This window comes from Betta splendens, chromosome 2 (assembly GCF_900634795.4).
Source record: "Betta splendens chromosome 2, fBetSpl5.4, whole genome shotgun sequence".
Taxonomy (NCBI): domain Eukaryota; kingdom Metazoa; phylum Chordata; class Actinopteri; order Anabantiformes; family Osphronemidae; genus Betta; species Betta splendens.
This window is the reverse complement of record NC_040882.2, coordinates 9,886,225-9,906,048: the sequence shown is the minus strand read 5'-3', so window position 1 is coordinate 9,906,048 and position 19,824 is coordinate 9,886,225. Positions and strand designations below refer to the sequence as shown.

Below are 19,824 nucleotides of genomic sequence, written 5' to 3'. Positions count from 1 at the left end.
ATTATTATTATTATTTATTTATTATTACATTTAAAAAGAAAAAAAACCAATACAGTTTTGAGGAAGATCAGATTATACATAGATCCTTTTCATTTCACAGTTATTGGTTATTCCCTCTGTGCTTTTTGTCCTCGCCATATTCCCTTAACATCACCCTCTCTGTGTGTGACTGCTGATCCTAAGTCTTTGTTTGGCTTCTCTGTTTGACATTTACATTGCTCCGTTTACAATTAACTGTAGGCTCACTCGTCCAACAATACTCTGCATTTAAGTCATAAAAAAGAATAAATTAACTTGTAACCAACCAGTTCTAATACAATACAATACAACAAAAAGCAGTTAATCTAGTTGTTGAATTTCCTGTCAAGATGCTTATTATAATACAATTATATTAATATATATGCTATAATTCTGTTTGGAGACTACAGTCAAATAAGAAATTTAACCAAAGAATAGTTTACTTTATTCCAAATCATTTAACTTTAATTGGTTGGTTGTGTTTGTCAGTACTTTTCTTGTATTTCTGAAACTTTGACTAAAATTTTAACTTATATGTTTCTATAATTAATAAAGTAATAATAAAAGAAGTAAAGATTTTGCTTTTTAAATTTAAACTTGACTGCATCCACTCAGTTCATTGAGTTCAATACTAAGGAAACACATATCCTACTTGATTTACTGTAAATAAAAAGATGAGAAGTAATTATATGCAAAGCCAGTGATGCCAAGTGTCTGTTACTGTGCTCTTGTGGGAAAAATGGTACGCTCCACCTACCCTCCGCCACTGTGCAGGTCAGACAAAGTTGTCTCTGCTGTAGGCCCGACCCATCTTTGTCGTAGCACTGGTAGTTCGGCTCTGCCTGCCTTCGTAAAGCAGCGACGATGCCAGGGTCAATCTGGGCAACATGTATGTCCGTCTGGTGCGGCCGGTGGTGTGAGAACCCGGCCTCCGTTTCTGGGAACTGATGTTGGTTTTGTCAGTTTTACTCAAAAGGCTTTGGAGCAGTGATGTAATCTTTAAATGCACACAATGCGATTACTGATGAGAAGTTATACTGATGAAATTGGCAGCACATTTTTTTATTTTCACCTTGATGGCAGAGCTTCTTTTACAGAGAAGTAAATCAGCACAGCTCCTCCAAGAATCAGAAGGATGGAGCCTCCCCAGCCAATGAAAAGAGCAGCTCCAAGTTCATGCCTTGACAATGAATACAAAGGTCTATCAACATGTTTTCTCTTCAGTCACATACATTATAATATACCTTGTAAGGATCATCATGCATCTTTAAATGTACTTACTTTGCACCCATGAATTGTGGATTGACAAACTGTACTCTGATTGTATTGGCCCACCACGAGTAGGTGATCATGCCACAGAACCCTACACAACACACGTTACTGTAAACATGTGGGCTGCTGTGTGATCAATATACAGTATGATATTTAAGGACTAACATTAACAAATATTCAAATGTTTTACCTGACACCAGGTAGGTTATGCCGCCTGAAAAGGTCACTCTGGCGTTGGCGACCTCTGACCCTCCTAATTTAGTGCATTTCATCCCAACCAGTGTGAGGACGCTTCCAAAGAAGCCAGTAATGACGGCGGAGATGGTGAGAGCTCTGCAGATGTGGAGGAACGCTGAGAGGAAATACGTGTTAGACAAGCAAGAAGTAGAGGAGAAGCCTCGTTCATATTTCATAAATTACACCACTTTAATCTTGTTTTTTTTTACCAGTGCAGACTATATCAGATTCATTGGAAAACTATTTTAGCTATTTATATTACCACTTTTCCCTCTTTTCCACTGAAATACCTTTTGCACAGTCTTTACCTTAATGAAACTTAATAGTTTAGTAGTTACTTGCATTATTAAAGTTTTCAGAATATCCTACCAGACAAAGCCATCATGGAGGCATAACCCTTGCAGGTGGTTGCTCCTGTGTTGTCTGACAGACAGTCCTTCCACAGATTGGAGAAGGCATCACTGGAGGTCATCACACTTCCTAAGTTCTCTGAGTAACTCCAGAACGGTGTGGGGACGGTGGAGCACACCAGGATCCAGCCAAAAAGGCAGGACACGAAGCCTCCGATCTCCGCGTACATCACCACCGTCCGATGCATCATGGTTTCATTCCTGCAGCAAATACCAGCAGAGCTGAGTTTTCAAAACGTGTCGGTGCCCCACAGCAGCCGGGCCAGCACGTGTGGATGGATGTTGTTTTAGCTCAGCTTATCTTTGAGGCAGTTTTGCCCAGTAAGCATCCTCCGTGTTCCCACCACAGGCGCAAGCAGTCACGGCTCGTGTCTTTTTTTTTTCTATCACTGACAAACCCCGCGTTCTTTTTTTTTCCTATAGATCATTTAAAGGGTTTGCTTATTTATTGCCTACCTGACTCCAGTTTTCATCAATAACTTGTATATCATTAATGCAACTCAGCTATTGTATGTGTACAGTTCAGTAGTCTACAGATACATAAATATAAATAGTTTTCCAAAATTTCCAGCTTGTTCCAAGTTCTTTTTTTTTAAAGAATTAAAATATAAATGTAATAAATCAAGCTGAAAAAAATAAAGTAAAATAAATGCTTTAAGAGTTTTGCCTGAGCTGATGTCACTCTATTTAACAAGAATACTGTTGAAGGCATCTTTGAACCCGTGGAAAAGTTACAGTATAAATGGAGCAGCTCAGCAGATTTTGCCTCTTCCACCAGTGTCAGCACTGGTGCCTTCAACATCATTGTTCTGGATGTTCTTCCCACCTGTCCGCTCTGTGCACTGCATGCTGGTGCCCGCTCGTTTACTATTTCAACCAATAACAGTTCATTACTGTTAATGCAGTGAGGGGTTTCTGTATTCAGCTCTCTACTTACACTCACTCTTGACCCTCCCTTTACACACACACACACACACTTGGAAGTGAGAACCTCCATTGACATAATGCCTTCTCTAGCTCCTGACCCTAACCCTGCCTTTCTGAACTTATCTTAACCCTCAAACAGGCCTCCAAAGAAAGAAGCACCTGCCAAAAGGACCAAAACGTCCTCACAATATCAAAAAATCCTCACTTTGTCAAATCTGCTATCTTTGTAGGAAAATAAGCCTTTTGGTTCACACACACACACACACACACACACACACACACGCACACACACACAAATGTTGCTATGGAGAAAATGGTTCACAAACGCATAGTAGCACTGATGGAACTGCTGTGAAAGTATGTTGATGGAGACAAGACATTGAGACTTGCTAGTGAAACCTGTGGCCTCTGTGGAGGCCAACCTGGATGCTACATTTGACACCCACTAACACACTCCGACAGAAACTTGTTCACCCAAGACCACATCACAATTGTAACATGAAGGACACACCCAGCGTCCTGTAACGATGGAGGAGGAGCCAAGGAGTTGGGAGTTCACACCAGTCACGACCCTCAGCCCCATGTTCACATAACGAGCCAGTCTTTACTGGTGAGATAGGAAACCTCTCTGAAGGATAAATGTGTGGCCTTCAGCCAGCTTCACCCAGACTGAAGAAGCAACCTGGGTTGGTCGGGAAACCTTTCTACTGAAAAGAAAACGTCCTGCTGACACAAATCAACTTCATCTGGATGACTGCGAATCTTCATCGAAAGGAAAAAAAAGAAATAATAAAAATATATTTAATGACTTCTGGTTCCACCTTTTTTTCCGCCAAAGAACAAAATTAAAGCCAAAAGTGCTTGAAGCCTAATCAACCAGCAGGGGGCGCCAGCCCCTTTCTGGAGAAATGCAAGATTATTAGTCTGTTCTGGGGGCTATTGTACAATAAGAGATTAAGATAGGATTTTCCAGTTATCCTGGGTGAGCTTTTGCCCTGACTCAGTTGCATGAAAGCAGGCTAAATTAAGCCAAGTAAAGTTACCATGGAGATTTATGCTTTGCGGCTAGCCTTCTCCGGGGCAGGCTAACAACCAGGCTAAAATTAATCCTAGTGCTTTATCAGTCAGCTCCGCTGTTAATCCTACTAGAAATCAATGTTTCTTACAATTCCACATACTCCTGTACATATGGTACATCATTTATTAGCATGTCCAAAACCTATATATAAAAACTATATAAATATACATATTTATATAATATATATAAAATATTTGTATCCACATCTCCTCTTCACTATGGCAGGCCCATTTTTAAATGATGTACTACATGAGGAAGCATCCCAGTCTTGGCAAGTGGGATGTTTTTTTTTTCAGTTGGAGACGCCGAGAACCTCAATAAAGGCACAATTTGTCTCACAATAAGAACCGTTTGTTAAGCACTGAAATCACTTGCTCAAATTATGGTTAATATCAGCGCTACATAAATTAAACCTGTGCATTTAATTACCCTAATAACTGCCTACATAGTTGTATAGTGTTGTATAGATGATCTGTGATGCGGACTGCCTTATTACACATTTAGAGGCAAAGTGTCCTGGCCCAGTCCATGACTCTGGAATCTTTCGGTCAAGTGGACTCTACCAGAGACTCTCACTAGGTAAGCCACCTCTAATTTGAAAGCACACATCAGGGGTGTGTTCAAGAAAGCAGGCTTGACCCACAACCTGCTTACCCTCAGTATGTCGTTCCAAAACACCTGAGAAGAGGTAGGTTAATCTACCTCCTGTCGGTAACCCCGAGGTAACGCACGTGCACGGCGTATATTGTATATAAAGACATTGTCAGTGGATCGCCAAATTTACGAGTCACAATGGAAAATCAAAGCGACACTAAAAGGGCAGCATATTATACAGAGGCGGAGTTGGAGGGCTTAATGCTGGCGTACGGGGAATTCAAGCCGATTATTATTAGAAAATGTAATACAGCTGAGAGTTGGCTTGGAAGAAAATAACTGACAGAGTAAATGCGTGAGTTTATTTAATTACCGTTATGTAGCCCTCTCCTCTCTTATCGTTGGTACTATCGAATAATATTGGATAATAGTAATATTCTTGTTTAATAAGGTGTAATCCTTGTGGAGCAAGAAGAACTCTGTCCCAAGTCAAAATGAAACACAAGAACATCCTACAAAAAGGTAAGATTTGATTACACATTTACAGGATCTATGCATTAAGCGTGTTTTAGCATATTCTTTCTGTGATGTAGCTAATAGAAAGAAGGCAGAGGCTCGTCAGACAGGTGGGGAGCTGGCTCTGTCCTGGGTCACTTCATCTCACACTACCTCCCACTACATAAGTAACTTTTGGTTAAGTAAGTTTACCACAGTAGTACTAATTTTTATTATTTCTTAGGACTTTAAATGAACTACTGTCTCTATCACTAGGATATATGAATCTGCTTAACAGTAGTATGCAGGCTTATTTTATTTAACTACATATACTGCATAGGCTTCTACATTGTTGTAGTACTTTATTTTACATTGTTCAAATGGGTTGCATTGTCTTGCAGTCACTGATAGATGGATTATATTATTGGACCTTCCAGAAAGCTCACAGCCTGTGACACTGTGTAAGTGATTTGTTGCATTTACATTTTATGTTGTTTAATTGCCAGATAAAGTATACATGCATATTTCTACTGTTGGATGAAGATGAAGAGACCACCTCTGCTGTGACAGAATTGGACAGTGCCGCTAGATCCACAGGGGTCTGATACATACTGTACCTTAACATAACAAACGACCCCTTTAAACATTAGGGAGTAACAAAGTGTCATTGTCCTTTCACAGAACATTCCTGGGGATTTCCATGCAGATGACGGTCCATCTATCTCATCACTAAATCTAAACAGTGTAAGAATCTGTCTGCAGTTATATTTGCATCTCATAAACTTTATTATCAATTTAAAACATTAAAACTTTCCCTTTTTAATGTCTTCCTACTGTAGTTGTCAGCAAAGGAGCTGTAAAAGGTCTATCTTAAACAACAAATCAAAAAGGTGGATCAAAAGAGACTGGCTATTAAAACGGCTGCACTTGAAATTGAAATACTGGAGAATCGCTTTAAAGTTAGGACTTTATCTGAACATTAATGTTACAATTTATTTATTAATACAAGTGTGGTTGTGTGAAGCATTGATATTCCATTTTACTTTTCAGGAAATGAAGAACGAGTGCTTTGGTGTCTTCGATCTCTGTGGTCTGCTTGGTTCACTCCTGAATCCTCATGGTCATCTTCATCAGGACAAGGAGGGTGGCTCTCTTCTCTTAATGTAGCAATGTTGTGAAGGACAACACAATCCACTATATTGTCACATGCCCACTCTGGACTGACCCTGAGGCCACGTAGACACTGGAACCTCGCCTTCAGGATGCCTGTGGTCGTCTCCACCTTGGCTCGTGTTCTGCTCTGGGCCGGGTTCAACTGTGTCTGTGGTCCAGGCTCAGGTTCAGTGTAGGGTGTCATTAACTAGGGCAGAGAAGGAAACCCTCTGTCCACCAGCAAGTAGCCATTGTAGTGTCCTGTAATGATTGAAATGTGTAAAACAATAAAACAATACAGTAAAAACATGAACTTGTGTGAATTACAACATACCCTCTTGAAACGCGTGGCACAGTGATGATTCCCTGAAGATTGTGGAATCATGAACTGACCCTATTCATTTGGCTTCAATATAAGTGATGAGATGGAAACCCGCCACTCTGTGGAATTCATCTTTACACACTGTTGCCTTTCCCACATGCTCTACATCGCCGAGATTATACAAAAAATGTCCTGATGCAAAAAAAACGAAGAGCAACGCACAGAATGCTTTCTGTGGTAAGTGCAGACCCGCGGTTTGTTATGTTTGAGATGAAAGGTTTCAAAAGGTTCATTAACGTTTCTTGAGAAAAGCGATAATACTCCTTCAAATTATCATCCGGATATGACAAAAACATTGATACCTGGCCTCATGACCCTCTCAGGATGGAAAAAAAACATCTTGCTAGATGATTATACGCAAATTATAAACTGAAGGTACAGAAGGTGTCATGTAATAATGGAAATAACATCGTAACATAAAAATGGCAAAATAGATGTGGTTACATTTATTTGTAATTTGACAGCAACTAAGGAGAGGAAAGATTCCCTCTTACGAGGGTGTTTTTGCAACAGTAACAAGCAGAAGGTCTCAGGTTCAATCCCTGCTTCTGGCACCAGGTGTGTCCATGAGCAAGGTACATTGCTTATTTTTATCATTAAATGAATCATTTTAGAAGATTTATCTGTTTAACAACTTTATTATACTAAATCGTTGACTGTAGACTTCCTGAAATAAGCATAAATGTGATAATAATCATCAGAGCTACATTTCTATAATAAATCTGTGACGTGGTTCAGTCCAGTCCTCCCAGTGGCTGCAGGCTGAAACCCAGAGCACTTCAAGTGGCTGAGTTTAGACTCACATAGAGGACAGAAACCACTGCATGGCGCTGGTCTGGCTTCTTAGAATAGAGGAAATAATAATAATAAATTCTTATATGGCGTCATATGAAGTTACAGCCTCAGATTTCCGCTGTGACTCAGACGAAGCTGTCTTGGCTGTAGGCGCGTCCTGTCTTTATCGTGGTTCTGGTGGTCCGGCTCTGCCTGCCCTCATACAGCAGCGGTGGCACCAGACTCACCCTGGACGCCGAAGCCGGCAGCCTGTAGGTGCACCGGGTCCGGGCAGTGGCGTAGGAGACTGGCCTCTTAGGAACTGCCTGGGAACTAATAATGTAACCATTTAGAAGTATTGACACAGTTACTGGGCTGTGGATTTTGCACATGCGGATGCATCGGTGCTATTTTTACTTTGATGGTAGCGCTTCTTTTCCAGAGAAGTAAATCAACGCTGCTCCCCCAAGGATCAGGAGGACGGAGCCTCCCCAGCCAATGAAAATAGCAGCTCCAAGTTCATTTCTAATGGATATAGAGGTATTTGAATTAACCAGTGTATGTTCACAACCTATATTGACCTTATAATAATATTTCTGCTGCTGTACAGGAACTTACTTCAAGTCCATAAACTGTGGATTCACAAATTCATTTATGGTTTTGTTGGCCCACATCGAGTAGGTGATCATGCCACAGAACCCTACACAGCACAGGTTACTGTAAACGTGTGGGCTGCTGTGTGATCAATGTGATATTTTAGGACTGACATTAACAAATATTCAAATGATTTACCTGACACCAGGTAGGTTATGCCGCCTGAAAAGGTCACTCTGGCGTTGGCGACCTCTGACCCTCCTAATTTAGTGCATTTCATGCCGATCAGTGTGAGGACGCTTCCGAAGAATCCGACGATGACGGCGGAGATGGTGAGAGCTCTGCAGGCGTGGAGGAACGCTGAGAGGGAGCAGATTCAGCAGGTGACGTTTGACATGAAGCCAGTGTGTTAAATGTACGAGCAGAGCCTTCAGACACGGCGTCGTGCCGTTCTCTCACCCACAGCAGCCACGTTCACAGGTGGTTTAGAGCTAGAGCCCCATGTTGGACAGGGAGGGTTTCCTGCATTACTGTAGCTGAAGGGAGAACTGCCTGAGGTATGTTTTTAAGCACAGGGGAGTGTTTTTATAAACCCAAATATTTCTCTTTCAGATTCAGGTTTTAAGATCAAATACTTTCATGACAAAACTTATTTACAAGGAATTTGGTAAAATAACAAAAAAACCTCAGCCCCTCATAGCATGCACTCAGACGTCATCACTTTTATTATAGTTCTTCTTGGATCTAATTAGTTTTTTCCTTGGATTTCCGGCTGGTTATATTTGTAATATAATATTGTTTTTCCTTTAATGAAGTGACAGTGTACATTCCTCCAAGCCCATTTTCTGTGCTCTCTGCACAGAAAAATCATAAGTTAATCATTTTTACTATATTAATAAATAATAATAAATCTTTTTGGTACGTGCAAAAATTTTGGTTGATGGTATTGTTTTCCACACATCCTACCAGACAGTGCCAGCATGGACGGGTACTCCTTGCAGTCAACAGCCCCCGTGCCGTCCAGGACGCAGTCCCTCCACAGGTTGAAGTAGTAGTCCCCTGTGGTTAGTACGTTTTGCAAGTCTTCTGAGTAGGACCAGTAGTCTAAGGGAAGCGTGGAACACACCAGCATCCAGCCGGACAGGCTGGACACGAAGCACCCGATCTCCATGTACATCACCATCGTCCTGTGCTGCATCCTGAGCTGGAAGACAATCAGCTGAAGGTTGAGTGATAATGTGTAAGGTTTGAGGACGGCAGCAGATCAGTGCTGGTCATATGTGTTATAAGGAGTGGAAAGTCATAAGGAGAGTGGGTGTTTGGCTTTTATCTCATCTTTCAGGACATTTTGTCCACTAAGCATCTTGTGTGTTTTCATTACAAGATTAGGTCACCTCAGTCAATTTTGCTTTTTTATCTCGGCTGATGCAAAATCAACTCCAATACATTCACACATTCGAGAAAGTGGAGTTCCAATATTTTGAAATGATTATCAGCTACTGACAAAGTATATTGTTGAACCAAGGAGGCTGAACTGGCCGAACAGAAATCCATCATTTACTGACTTCAGAGTTTTCTAATAGTGTGAATGATTGACTGACTAACTGTGTTTTAGTTTAATACTGTGCTGTACGAGCAGCATCATTTCCTGTACTTTAGCCTCTTGGGTCATAAAGCATCGTTTTAATTTTCCTTTACTTAATTTTTCGCATTTTCTAATGACAGGTTATTTATAAACTGAATGTTTCCTCGGTTTTGCTAGATCTGTTTTTCTGTGTAAAATAATCTGCTACTACTCTGTTTATGTATAAACAGTCAGCCGCCACATTTGATACGCCTGCATAAGCTCTGTTAAACACGGTTAAGCCAGAGGAAGAAACAAGATGCTGAGGTCCCACGTCTGCAGATGCTGTAGGTGGTCCATCTGGATGTACGCAATGTTTAATTTTTATGATCTTTCCTAATGTAAACAGCCAAAGCTATTATTGTTACTCCAAGAGATTGTGCTAAAATTATTAGAAGTCGCTGTGAAAGGATTTTTTCTGAAGGATGGACAGTTTATGTTCAGTTCTTCTTTGACAGATAAAATGATCTAGAAAATAGCCCATGTCCAGCTTGTTTCACCTATTACAGTAGCCACTCATCAGAGTTTAAGCAAAATCATTTAATTTTTTAATCATTTAAAGTATAATTCGAGGAACTTTCATCTCACCCTAAAACACGCCATTAAAACAAACAAAAACAGCAAAAAAAGGCTTTCATTTACTGAAACTTTTAGCTTATACAGTGTAATATTTAGCTTTTCTATACAAAGTAGCTAATAAAACTCACCTTTAACCAAAAAATGCTAAACGTTTCAGTTTCAAATGTCATCTCTGACATAACTTTTTATTACTTTGGGGACATTTGTGATCTAAATCAACCTGGTTTTTACCCAAAAAGCCCAAACAACCCAAAAAGTCTAATCTCTAAACTGATGACAAAGGCTTTGCAGTACTTTATTACAAGGTTGTGAATGAATTCTAAACACACTCATGGTGACATTAGTGAGTCACCAATTCGTACCTTAAACATTAAACTTAGCATTCTGTGTTAGTTTAGCTGTAGTCGGGGAGTCACACAGGTTTGAAGCATGCTCGCTCTTCCCTCTTCTTTATGATAGTGATGACCCTGTCCTGCTGCTGCTTCTGCTGCTCCCGCTGCTGCGACTCGATGCAGATTGTGAATAGCGGCTGGACTCCGAGTCGGACCAAGACGCTGACTTGGATCTGGAAGACCCGCTGGCTGGCCTTGTTCTCTGGTACCCTGACTGGGCCGTCTGTCCGGTTTTGTGTGAGCGCTCTGATCTCAGTGGAATGGAAGACAAAGACTTGATTGACGACTCAGACACCGAGCTGGTGGGGGGTCTGGAGGTGGACTCTGGCACTAAGGGCGACTTGGCCTGCTCAGGGTCCACCAGTGGCTGGACTTTAATTCCCCTGGGGAAAGAGAGACGTTGTCAGTCCTCACCCTTAACCTGCTGAGTTTAACAGTAGCGAGTCATAGTGGACAGTGACGCACGCGTGTCTGTACTAACTTGTCGTGTTCTCCACAGAGCGACGTACAGACTGACCACAAATAGAAACAACCACCAGTCATTTGAGACGCCGATCCCACCCACCCGATGAACACAGGGTTGCCGACTTCATACCTGTCGGTTTAAAACCAAAAAGAGGTGCTGTTTTATTCTGTCTTACAATTTATTACTGAGGACTGGTTGCATAGTTCACAACATTCAGGGCTTTTGACTTACTCCATTCCAAAGGGGTCGGGGTTGAAATAAATTAGGACATAGTTCACATAAACAGCGTAGCTACATGTGGACAGCAAACCTGAAAACAAACAAACAAATACTTCAAACAACAAAACACAAATGCGAACCTATATTTTCATATTTTATGATATGATGTTTTACAAATTAGACAATTTTCTCATTACGTAACATTTTACAGGTCTTTGATAACCTCTTAATCCTTATTCTTCACTATTGTTTTAGATTTTGCAGGATGACAACATGTCTGTCTAAACTGAATTAAACCTCTGAACATCTCAGCTATGGATCAAAAGTCTTTTTTTTCGTTTTTGAGACAATGTTTACATTTTAAAGCATTCAAATGTATGATTTGAGTCCCACAGGGGAGTGTTCTCAGCCCTCTTTGGTTTAGGTTACATGTAAATATTTACATCTGTTTGTCCTGATGGTGATTTTTATGCCGATGAAACAGTGACTTAGACTAATACAAAGTATACAAAGATGTTTTTGTTTTTTTGAATACTACCACTATCACTCAACCACAATGGCAAAAGATGGATTAAAACATACAGGTGAGGAAGCCACGGGTAATAAGAGTCAATGTTGGTCACCCTTTTGACAAACATGGTCATTTACCACTGATTATGTGACAAATTCCTCCAGTGTAGATCTTCCCAGACTTTGAGCGGTCCTTGCCTCCAATGACGGTGCACTCCATTCCCAAGAGACTCAACAAAAAGCCCAACATGCCGAGGGAGAGAGCAGCAACTAGCAGGCCTCGCACCACCTGGAGGTGAACTGTAGTCAAAGAAGGACATGTATCCTCTTTATACCGTAGAGTTACTTAAATAAATGAACAACATGACGTACCGTCTGCAGACCACAGCCCTGGCAAATCGTAACATTTGTTGATATCGGCTGCGTCAGTTCGACAGGTCTTCCACAGGCTGTACCAGTAACCTATGGACTTTATGATGTAACTGCCTCCCATGTCCCCAATAGAACTGCTCATCCAGCCATCCATGGCAATGGTACACGCCACGAAAACCCAGCCGAGCACCGTCATCAGGAAACCCCAGATCTGGACCACGCGGATCTGCATGCCGTAAGCAGCTTCCTCTGGACTTCACTCTAGCGTCACTTCGGCTTCAGACTTATCCCCCGTCCAGCACTGATGTTCTTCAGCTTCTTTATTGGGGACGAATCCCGTCCATCCTGTCTCCTACGCTTGATGTTCTTTTGAGAAAAATATGAGAACAACTGTTCACGGGTCTGCTAGTCGGTGTTTTTCAGGTATCGCTGTAGCGTGGGTGAGAGACATCAGTCCCTCACCTTCCCACAGGCCACAGGTGATAGCGATCTAAACAATGCTCGCTTCAGCATCTGTCTCAAATTACTGGACATGCTCAATTAATCTGTTTATATAGCCACACCCTACATTTTAAACGTTTTTTTTACATTATTTTGCTTTTATAAAACAATATTGTTAATTAATCCTTCCAGTATTAGCCTGTTCAGTCCAGGCAGAACCTCTAAATATAAGATTACTTGTCAAATCCTCTAAAAATCCCATTTTGCTTAGTTTTATGAAGGAATGACGTTCTAGGGGCTTGGGTGCCACAAAATAAAGTGAATTGGGGAAAATATGAGAGGTTGTTTAGGTTTAAATGTCCAGTATGTTTCTCCTCATTTCTGACCTTCACAGATTCCATAAATGATGTAATGACACGGCTCCTATGAAATAAGCCATTTGTGGCTTAATTCTTCCCCTCAGGGCTTAAGCTGGCAGTTATTAGTAATTTTACCAGGACCTCACTGTTCTGAGTTTCATAATTACCTGAGGCATGTTTAATTGGAATTATGGAGGTAATGACAGTTATGGGGAATCATGAATGTTCTCCTGGGGTGTGTAAAAGAGCCCCTCTTTGTTTGCTCCTGTCCCCTTTGGTGGAGTAATTGCTGTGGGGTTGGAGCTGATCAGACTGTATAAAAGAAAGACAATTTAAAATCCAATAATATATGTTGGAATACATTAAAATATTTAGTACTTCACAGTGACTGTCAGCTGTTAAATGTGCATTAATACTGCTCTCTGGTGGTGAGGTGCTTGCAGCAGGTGGAAGGGAAAATAAGGGAGCGATGGCTCTGTCAGACATGACTTTGACCTAGAGGCAGTGCGATGAATTCTATCTCTTTGTCGCTACGTGATGTTCATATTAGGCAACGCGATCCCGCTGTTAAATCAGCGTGAGCCCGGGACACCTGACACTTGTTTACGGATGCGCGGCGGCGGAAAGCACAGGGCGACGGCTCCCTGCCAGCTGGTTCAAGCATTCGGTCCGTGGGCCGGGAGGTTTTGCGTAACATAGCCCAGGGGTCCTATTGATAGTAATACCTAGGTGGAGATGGATGGCTGATAGGAGGGGACGCCACCAGTCGGAGCTGCAGATCGGCATCGCGAGGGGGACAGACGTGACCTTAGAGGTCGGATTAGTCTGGACTAAGAAATGAGAAAGGCCTTTGTAGGGCGTATTTGTCTGTTTGAGGAATAAGGCGCAATGCAATGGAAGGCAGCGTCTAGAATTCTGTGAGGACACCTTTTCTGTGAGCAATGGAGTGCGGTGAGAAAATAATTAAACAGACAGTCTTATAAAGTGTTTTATTAGGATACTGGAAGCTGGAGCATTAAGTTCACACAAAAGACATAGAAGGACAAGCGTGCTCCGTTTGTGGCTCAGTTGTTCTTTGACTTGAGAGTTATAAACGGAGGGCTTTCTTAAGGAAAGGCCTGCTAGGTGAAGGTGACCTGAGGGTCTGAACTGTATTTTGTGCCAGGTTAAATAAAAAAAACAAGCCGGAGAAGTCCGAACAAGGCTTAAAAATGAATCAGACATGTAAACTGGGCACATTCATTCCAGTCAGCGCTTTTACCTTGTCCAGGCACAAGGTTCGTGCAGTGGAAATAGCTTCTGCTGACGATAAACTATTAGGATAAATAGCACGTTGGAGGCAAGTAATAACAAGACGTGCTACACGTAAGCGTTCCTTCCAAACTGCTTGGACGGTCCTCCGCGCTCCTTGTGGAGGCTGTTGGCTGCGTTGCCGGGCCTGTTGCCCGTCATCACAAACGAAGCAGCTCCACTGTACGAGTGTTCCGCTCTGCAAAGGCCAGGGGACAGTTAGTGCGTACAGTGGGTTCTGTATCGTCGTCTTTACTGTGGTTCCTTCTTTGATTTCCTTTATTCGCAAAGTAACAAGTTCAACGTGTATATGATGCCAAAACAAAACAAAGCCTTTATTTTGTTGCCTGTATCCGCCTAATAGCTGCTCGCAGTCAAGGTGACTTTGGCTTCCCACCAGTACTTAGTGGACTGTAACAAAGAAAACATTCAGCCGCCGTCGGCCCGGTAACTAACACGATGAGAATAATACAGTCCGCCCTGTAGGTTCAGCAAATATGAGACAAGATGATGACAGAGATTACTGGATGTTTGGGAGTCTAATCATCTCTCCTTTCCACTTACAGTAATTACTTAAATTGCCTGATTTAGGAACAACTCGGTGCAATTTACAATCTGCCTAAGTCCTTGTTGCCGACGACAGATGTGGGATCACGTTGTTAGACAAAGCAAGGAACCTGCCTGATCCTGGAGCCCTCGGACAGGGAGAGGCAGAACACGAGACCTCCTAGGATGCACAGCGCCGATCCGGCCCAGCCGATGAACAGGGCCGCTCCCAGCTCGAACCTGCGGGGTTGAAAAACATGTACGGCTGGATTTCCTTTCATCTTGATGTGCTTTTGACCTGCCGTCACATGAATCTTGATTTTACTAACGAATGCTCACTTCTGGGCGAAAAAGAGGGGATCAAAGAAGTCAGTGGTGATCCTGTGAGCGTAAATGGAGCACGCAGTCATGCAGCAAAGGCCTGCAGAGAAACAGATGATGATGTCTTTACAGTATTTGTGGTGGCAGGTTCGTGAAATGCATTTTCTCTCTCTTCTTTCCGAACGTTTCCAATCATGCAGAGCGATAAGCAGGAGACATTTTACCACTGAGAATGAAGTGAAAGCCTGAGAGGGCCGTCAGACGGGCTTTGGTGGACTGGGAGCCGCCTATCTTCGTGCACTTCATTCCCACCAAAGCGAGAATGGCTCCAAAGAAACCCAGGCACACAGCAGCGATCATCAAACCCCGACACACCTGGATATAAGCTTTATGACAGACACGACAGGCTGTTTGGCCATCATTTACTTAAGAAACAGCTTAGGATTCATGTGTATTTTATTGTGCAGGAAGCCTTTGGCTGTGATGCTAAACAGGTAATCATGCCCTCCCAGGTGGATTAGTTAGTTACTGACACAGGGATCTTTGGCCAAGTAAGAAGCTATTTGACACTGTGGGGTGAGAATGGGCATTTTCTTCCTGCATATTAAATGAATGTGATATTGTTTGGCTTCTTGGCTTGAATGGCTTCAGAGGAGATTATGTCAGAGTCGGTTGTTGGGGCTGTTGCACGTGGCCTGACCACAGTAGCGTAGCTGTGTTCCCTCTCTGTGTCCTGAAGAGGTGCAACAAGCAAAAGCATTACTATGTTTAAGGGCTGTGGAAAGAAAATGGAACATTTGCTGTATTTTTATATGAATTATTATTTAAATCATAAGCTTTATTTACAATAAGCAAACAACATAACATATTGTTATTGTTTTTTTGTATTTAACAGTCTAGTGACTATTCAGATGTTTTAATGACAGGATTCTGGTCTCTCAGGCTGGGAACCACTGAAACAAACCTCAGGAATAGAAGCCCAGTTTTGACATTCGACATTAGTACATGTGTACAAACCTTTCCTAATTGTTACTAGGAAGGAACAAGTGACCTGTGCGTGACTGCATGACTTTCTCAGATTGCCTCATTTAGACACATTAGGAGGTTGTATTAGTCCAGCTTAACTCTGATGGCCTTTAGCTTTAAATGTGGTGGTTGTAAATGGCCTGGAGCCAGACCCAGAAAAGGAAATATCGAGTTCCAAATGCGTTTGTTTACAATGGTGCGCATTCATGCAAGCACAGCAGGAGATTCTAATCATTAGAGGATCTCTACAGTAGATGTTTACAAATCAACAGTTACCCAAAAACACACATAAAGCCGGGTGCACGACTGCGTCTAACCTGATAGCAACAATCAACTTCAGAGCTCACCGTCCAGAGCCAGCATTGAAGGGAAGTCCTTGCAATTGGAGACACCAGTGGAGTCAGTCACACATGTTTTCCACAGGTTGGACCAGAAGGTAGCTGTGGTGATGACGGTCCCGTCCACAGAGGACACCTTCCAGTAATCTGTTGGCAGAGTGGACGACACCAGGATCCATCCTGAGACAGTCAGGAGAAAGGCCACGATCTCTGTTGCCATGTTTCCCATGTTCCCACTGGCCTGGAGATCTGAACTGGGACAGGAGAGATCACGCAGAGGAGGTGGGAGGGAGGGTCGGACCGCAACAGGTGCGTCAGCCTTGGCCGTTCTGCAGAATGTTTCTCCTTTAGCTGCTCGCCCGAACATCTACGCCCAAGAACCGGCACTTTTCAATGCATTCATTCATTCACTGGCGCTCAATCTAGAGGGTGCAGGGGCGCAGGCGACACCGGGCATCACTCCACACGGTGTCTGAGGGGTCTGCAAGGGGATCTCCAGAGGAAGGAAGTCTTTAATTGGAACGATCTGACAAGTCTTTGACTTCAAAGGAACACGAGATAGGAGAGACTGCGGTGGATGGGCTGAATGGCTGGATGAATGAATGGTGTCTGGAACGTATGTCCTTTGTTTCACAGTCATGAAGCTGAACATAGTAAAAACCAATTTTGCTTTCTAAATAAATGGGGCTCAAACACAATTTTAAAATGGAAACTTATTTACTTTTACTATATGATACTACAGCACCCTCAAGTGGCACAACACAAAATCAGGCTTTCCTTAAGAAGTAGAAATAGTGCCAATACAGCTTGAGCAAAGAGTGAGTTTAAGCATGTTAGCCTATAGCTCAAAGCGTGTGTGTGTGTGTGTGCGTGTGCGTGTGTGTGTGTGTGTGTGTGTGTGTGTGTGTGTGTGTGTGTGTGTGTGTGTGTGTGTGTGTGTGTGTGTTAGCTATGTCTAAAACAAAAAAGAAAAAAGAAAGCAAAAACGAAAACGGTTGTCTCTTTGTAAAACCCGTTCTCATTGTATCGGCACATTTTCTCCTCCCTTTTGCAAAACAGATAAATCTAATGTCACTCAAACTGTCTAAACTCCATTGTTCTACCTTTGGTGACCAAAAAGAAACTACTAGAATACTAAGTATTTGAAACTAGCAAGACCAGTATGAACTCACCATTGCACCTGTATGACGCACAATCTTCAATTTGCTATCAGTCTTTAGGCCTTAAAAAAGGTACCTGTGTTGTTCTTCACCAGCATGAATGGAGAAGGTCTAAAGCAGAGACTGGGTATCAACAGTGGCTGTGTCTCATCCGTCCAAAGGTTTGACTGTGTTTTGGTTTCTATGTATTTTCTGTAATATTTACAATTTTTTTAGTTTTCAGACGTAGTTTGAACAAATGAATGTCATGGATTCACTGAAAACTGCATCAAATCATTACTTCATCTGGATCCAATTCTTTGCATAAAAAGTAAATTTGACATAAACTACAAAGACAACAAATACCAACAGGCTACAATGATAATCAATGAAGCACTGATTCACACTGAGATCAGTGGTTTGTATTCTGCTGTCCACTGTGTTATGCAAGTTTTTACAAGTTGTGTTGTTTGCAGACAAAATTAGCTTTTGTTTCTTCTTATCTCAAATGTTTTACATAGTTAGAGCCTTTTGCAAACAACATGTGTCATTTTGACATTGAATTAGCTGTTTAGGCCTGTGTGTTGACAGTTTTTATTGATCGCTTTGATGCAGCCGTCCAATTAAACTCCACATTTTTGTAACAGTTCACATACAGGCCTGAACAGCAGCTCCAATGTCGAAATGACATGTTTTGTTTGCAAAAGGCTCTAACTGTGTAAACAAATCATTGATCATCACTGACCTTGTTACAAGCCTGTTGCTCTTTGTTGTCTTTGTAGTTTATGTCAAATTTACCTTTTATGCAACATATTGGATTTAGATGAAGAAAGGCTTTGAGTCATTGAATCCATGACAATAATTTTTCAAGCTGTGGCTGAAAACTGAAATATTATAAATATTACAAAAAATACATTAAAGCCAACATACAGTCAAATCTATGTAAAAAAAGAGTGCCAGAATGCATTAATCCAATGAGAACAGGTTTACACATTTGCTAGATGTGTCTGATGCTCTGATGGAATAGTGACGATGAAGACAGAGAGGAACCTAGTTTCTTAAAACAGGTCAAAGCAATCAATAAAACTGTAATAAGGATAATCCAGCTGGTCAGGTGTTTGTGGTTTCAGTCAATATGACAAAGATTCCTCTGAAATATAATAAAGTAAAACACAAAGAATGATGAAAAGTATATATGGTTTCAATATACACACACTGTAAAGTACACACACGTTTCTTAGTTTTATCATGTGTTTTCTGTAACGTCTAATCTCTTTTCTTTATCAGCATTTTGGTCGTATTGTGTTCTGATGGTTGGTTCAATCAAGCACCGTGAATCATTGTTTAGCAACCACTAATGATAAGATGATGAAATAAGTAGCAATAATGTTACAACTACGAGAAGGTTAAGTCAATATGGCCCGAGGCAGGGTTACGTTCAGCGGGAATATGATACTTAGAGACTTAGCTGGTTCCAGTGTGTCCTGTTCAGCTCAGTCGGGTCGTTGAACTACCATAACAGGTTTGAACTTTAAGCACTGGGTTTGGGAGGAGGGAGTGAAAAGAATCACGATGGGGAGAAACAGCAACGTTAAGTACAGCTTATGACTGCGTTAAAAATTAACGTCAGCATCAGTATAAATTTACAACTAAAGCCAAAGGATGGTGATAAAACATGAGCATAATCAGGATGCAGTCCAGGTGAAAGAGTTTCACAAACATTTTTAAGACACCTGAAACCCATTGGTTCTACTGGATTTTTCCCTTTTGCTGAGTCTGATCCTGGGACTTTTACAGAGGCCTTTAAACGGGCACAACTCTCCCATTGTCAACTTTCCAGATGAATCATACTGAAGCTGTTTGACTACCTACAAACTGGAATAAGAAGGTGCTGGGAGCACCGTTCACTAAATCTCTCGATAGTTAAATCCTCGGTGGAGCGTTTCCATGGCTGCCGTTGCTGAGCAATCTCATTAGAGACTTTGCTTTTGACCTGCTAATGAAAGGGAAGCAGCTGGAACATGTTGTTATCTGTGTAAACCTGTTGATGTCACTGATATCCCATTAAACCCGTGAATATATATGATTTTAATCTTGGGCACCTAATCGCCAGTGATGTAAGCAGGAAGTTTTTACCGATGACTCATTCTGTAAAACAAAAGATTTTTTATCAGTGAGTAACAGGTTACAGCTCTAATCGTGGAATGTTAAAAAAAAAAGACTGCGCTCAATATTATTGCCACTTTTTCTTTATTTAGCATAATTTTGT

General features: G+C 41.7%; 4 protein-coding genes across 4 annotated transcripts; all 4 read right to left on the bottom strand.

Moving 5' to 3' along the window:
- Nucleotides 1-141: 141 nt before the first annotated feature.
- Nucleotides 142-2,128, bottom strand: LOC114845384 (claudin-10-like). The gene is made up of 5 exons (XM_029133317.3): nt 1,897-2,128; nt 1,481-1,642; nt 1,300-1,381; nt 1,091-1,198; nt 142-962 (listed from the first exon to the last, which is right to left on the bottom strand). The coding sequence occupies exons 1-5, from the start codon at nt 2,126-2,128 to the stop codon at nt 794-796; spliced, it is 753 nt and encodes a 250-aa protein (XP_028989150.1). The 3' UTR covers nt 142-793.
- Nucleotides 2,129-7,048: 4,920 nt separating this feature from the next.
- cldn10d (claudin 10d) lies at nt 7,049-9,193 on the bottom strand. Its single transcript, XM_029138731.2, has 5 exons — nt 8,900-9,193; nt 8,132-8,293; nt 7,958-8,039; nt 7,757-7,864; nt 7,049-7,672 (listed from the first exon to the last, which is right to left on the bottom strand). The coding sequence occupies exons 1-5, from the start codon at nt 9,129-9,131 to the stop codon at nt 7,486-7,488; spliced, it is 771 nt and encodes a 256-aa protein (XP_028994564.1). The 5' UTR covers nt 9,132-9,193; the 3' UTR covers nt 7,049-7,485.
- A 1,224-nt stretch (nt 9,194-10,417) lies between these two features.
- On the bottom strand, nt 10,418-12,584 carry cldn10e (claudin 10e). Its single transcript, XM_029142394.3, has 5 exons — nt 12,096-12,584; nt 11,862-12,023; nt 11,226-11,304; nt 11,010-11,123; nt 10,418-10,911 (listed from the first exon to the last, which is right to left on the bottom strand). Exons 1-5 carry the CDS (start codon nt 12,325-12,327, stop codon nt 10,587-10,589), a joined length of 912 nt encoding a protein of 303 aa, XP_028998227.1. The 5' UTR covers nt 12,328-12,584; the 3' UTR covers nt 10,418-10,586.
- Nucleotides 12,585-13,870: 1,286 nt separating this feature from the next.
- On the bottom strand, nt 13,871-17,272 carry LOC114866516 (claudin-10-like). The gene is made up of 4 exons (XM_029168367.3): nt 16,426-17,272; nt 15,277-15,438; nt 15,071-15,152; nt 13,871-14,971 (listed from the first exon to the last, which is right to left on the bottom strand). Exons 1-4 carry the CDS (start codon nt 16,781-16,783, stop codon nt 14,845-14,847), a joined length of 729 nt encoding a protein of 242 aa, XP_029024200.2. The 5' UTR covers nt 16,784-17,272; the 3' UTR covers nt 13,871-14,844.
- Between the last annotated feature and the right edge of the window lie 2,552 nt (nt 17,273-19,824).

Coding starts and splice junctions, on each gene's coding strand:
- LOC114845384 (XM_029133317.3), bottom strand. CDS start 2,128: ATGATGCATCGGACGGTGGTGATGTACGCGGAGATCGGAGGCTTCGTG. Junction 1,643..1,896: donor CTCCATGATGGCTTTGTCTG/GTAGGATATTCT, acceptor ATTTCCTCTCAG/CGTTCCTCCACATCTGCAGA. Junction 1,382..1,480: donor CATAACCTACCTGGTGTCAG/GTAAAACATTTG, acceptor TGTGTTGTGTAG/GGTTCTGTGGCATGATCACC.
- LOC114866516 (XM_029168367.3), bottom strand. CDS start 16,783: ATGTTCGGGCGAGCAGCTAAAGGAGAAACATTCTGCAGAACGGCCAAG. Junction 15,153..15,276: donor CTTTCACTTCATTCTCAGTG/GTAAAATGTCTC, acceptor GTTTCTCTGCAG/GCCTTTGCTGCATGACTGCG. Junction 14,972..15,070: donor CCCCTCTTTTTCGCCCAGAA/GTGAGCATTCGT, acceptor TCAACCCCGCAG/GTTCGAGCTGGGAGCGGCCC.
- cldn10d (XM_029138731.2), bottom strand. CDS start 9,131: ATGCAGCACAGGACGATGGTGATGTACATGGAGATCGGGTGCTTCGTG. Junction 8,294..8,899: donor GTCCATGCTGGCACTGTCTG/GTAGGATGTGTG, acceptor GCTCCCTCTCAG/CGTTCCTCCACGCCTGCAGA. Junction 7,865..7,957: donor CCACAGTTTATGGACTTGAA/GTAAGTTCCTGT, acceptor TATATCCATTAG/AAATGAACTTGGAGCTGCTA.
- cldn10e (XM_029142394.3), bottom strand. CDS start 12,327: ATGCAGATCCGCGTGGTCCAGATCTGGGGTTTCCTGATGACGGTGCTC. Junction 12,024..12,095: donor AGGGCTGTGGTCTGCAGACG/GTACGTCATGTT, acceptor CTTTGACTACAG/TTCACCTCCAGGTGGTGCGA. Junction 10,912..11,009: donor CTCTGTGGAGAACACGACAA/GTTAGTACAGAC, acceptor CTCTTTCCCCAG/GGGAATTAAAGTCCAGCCAC.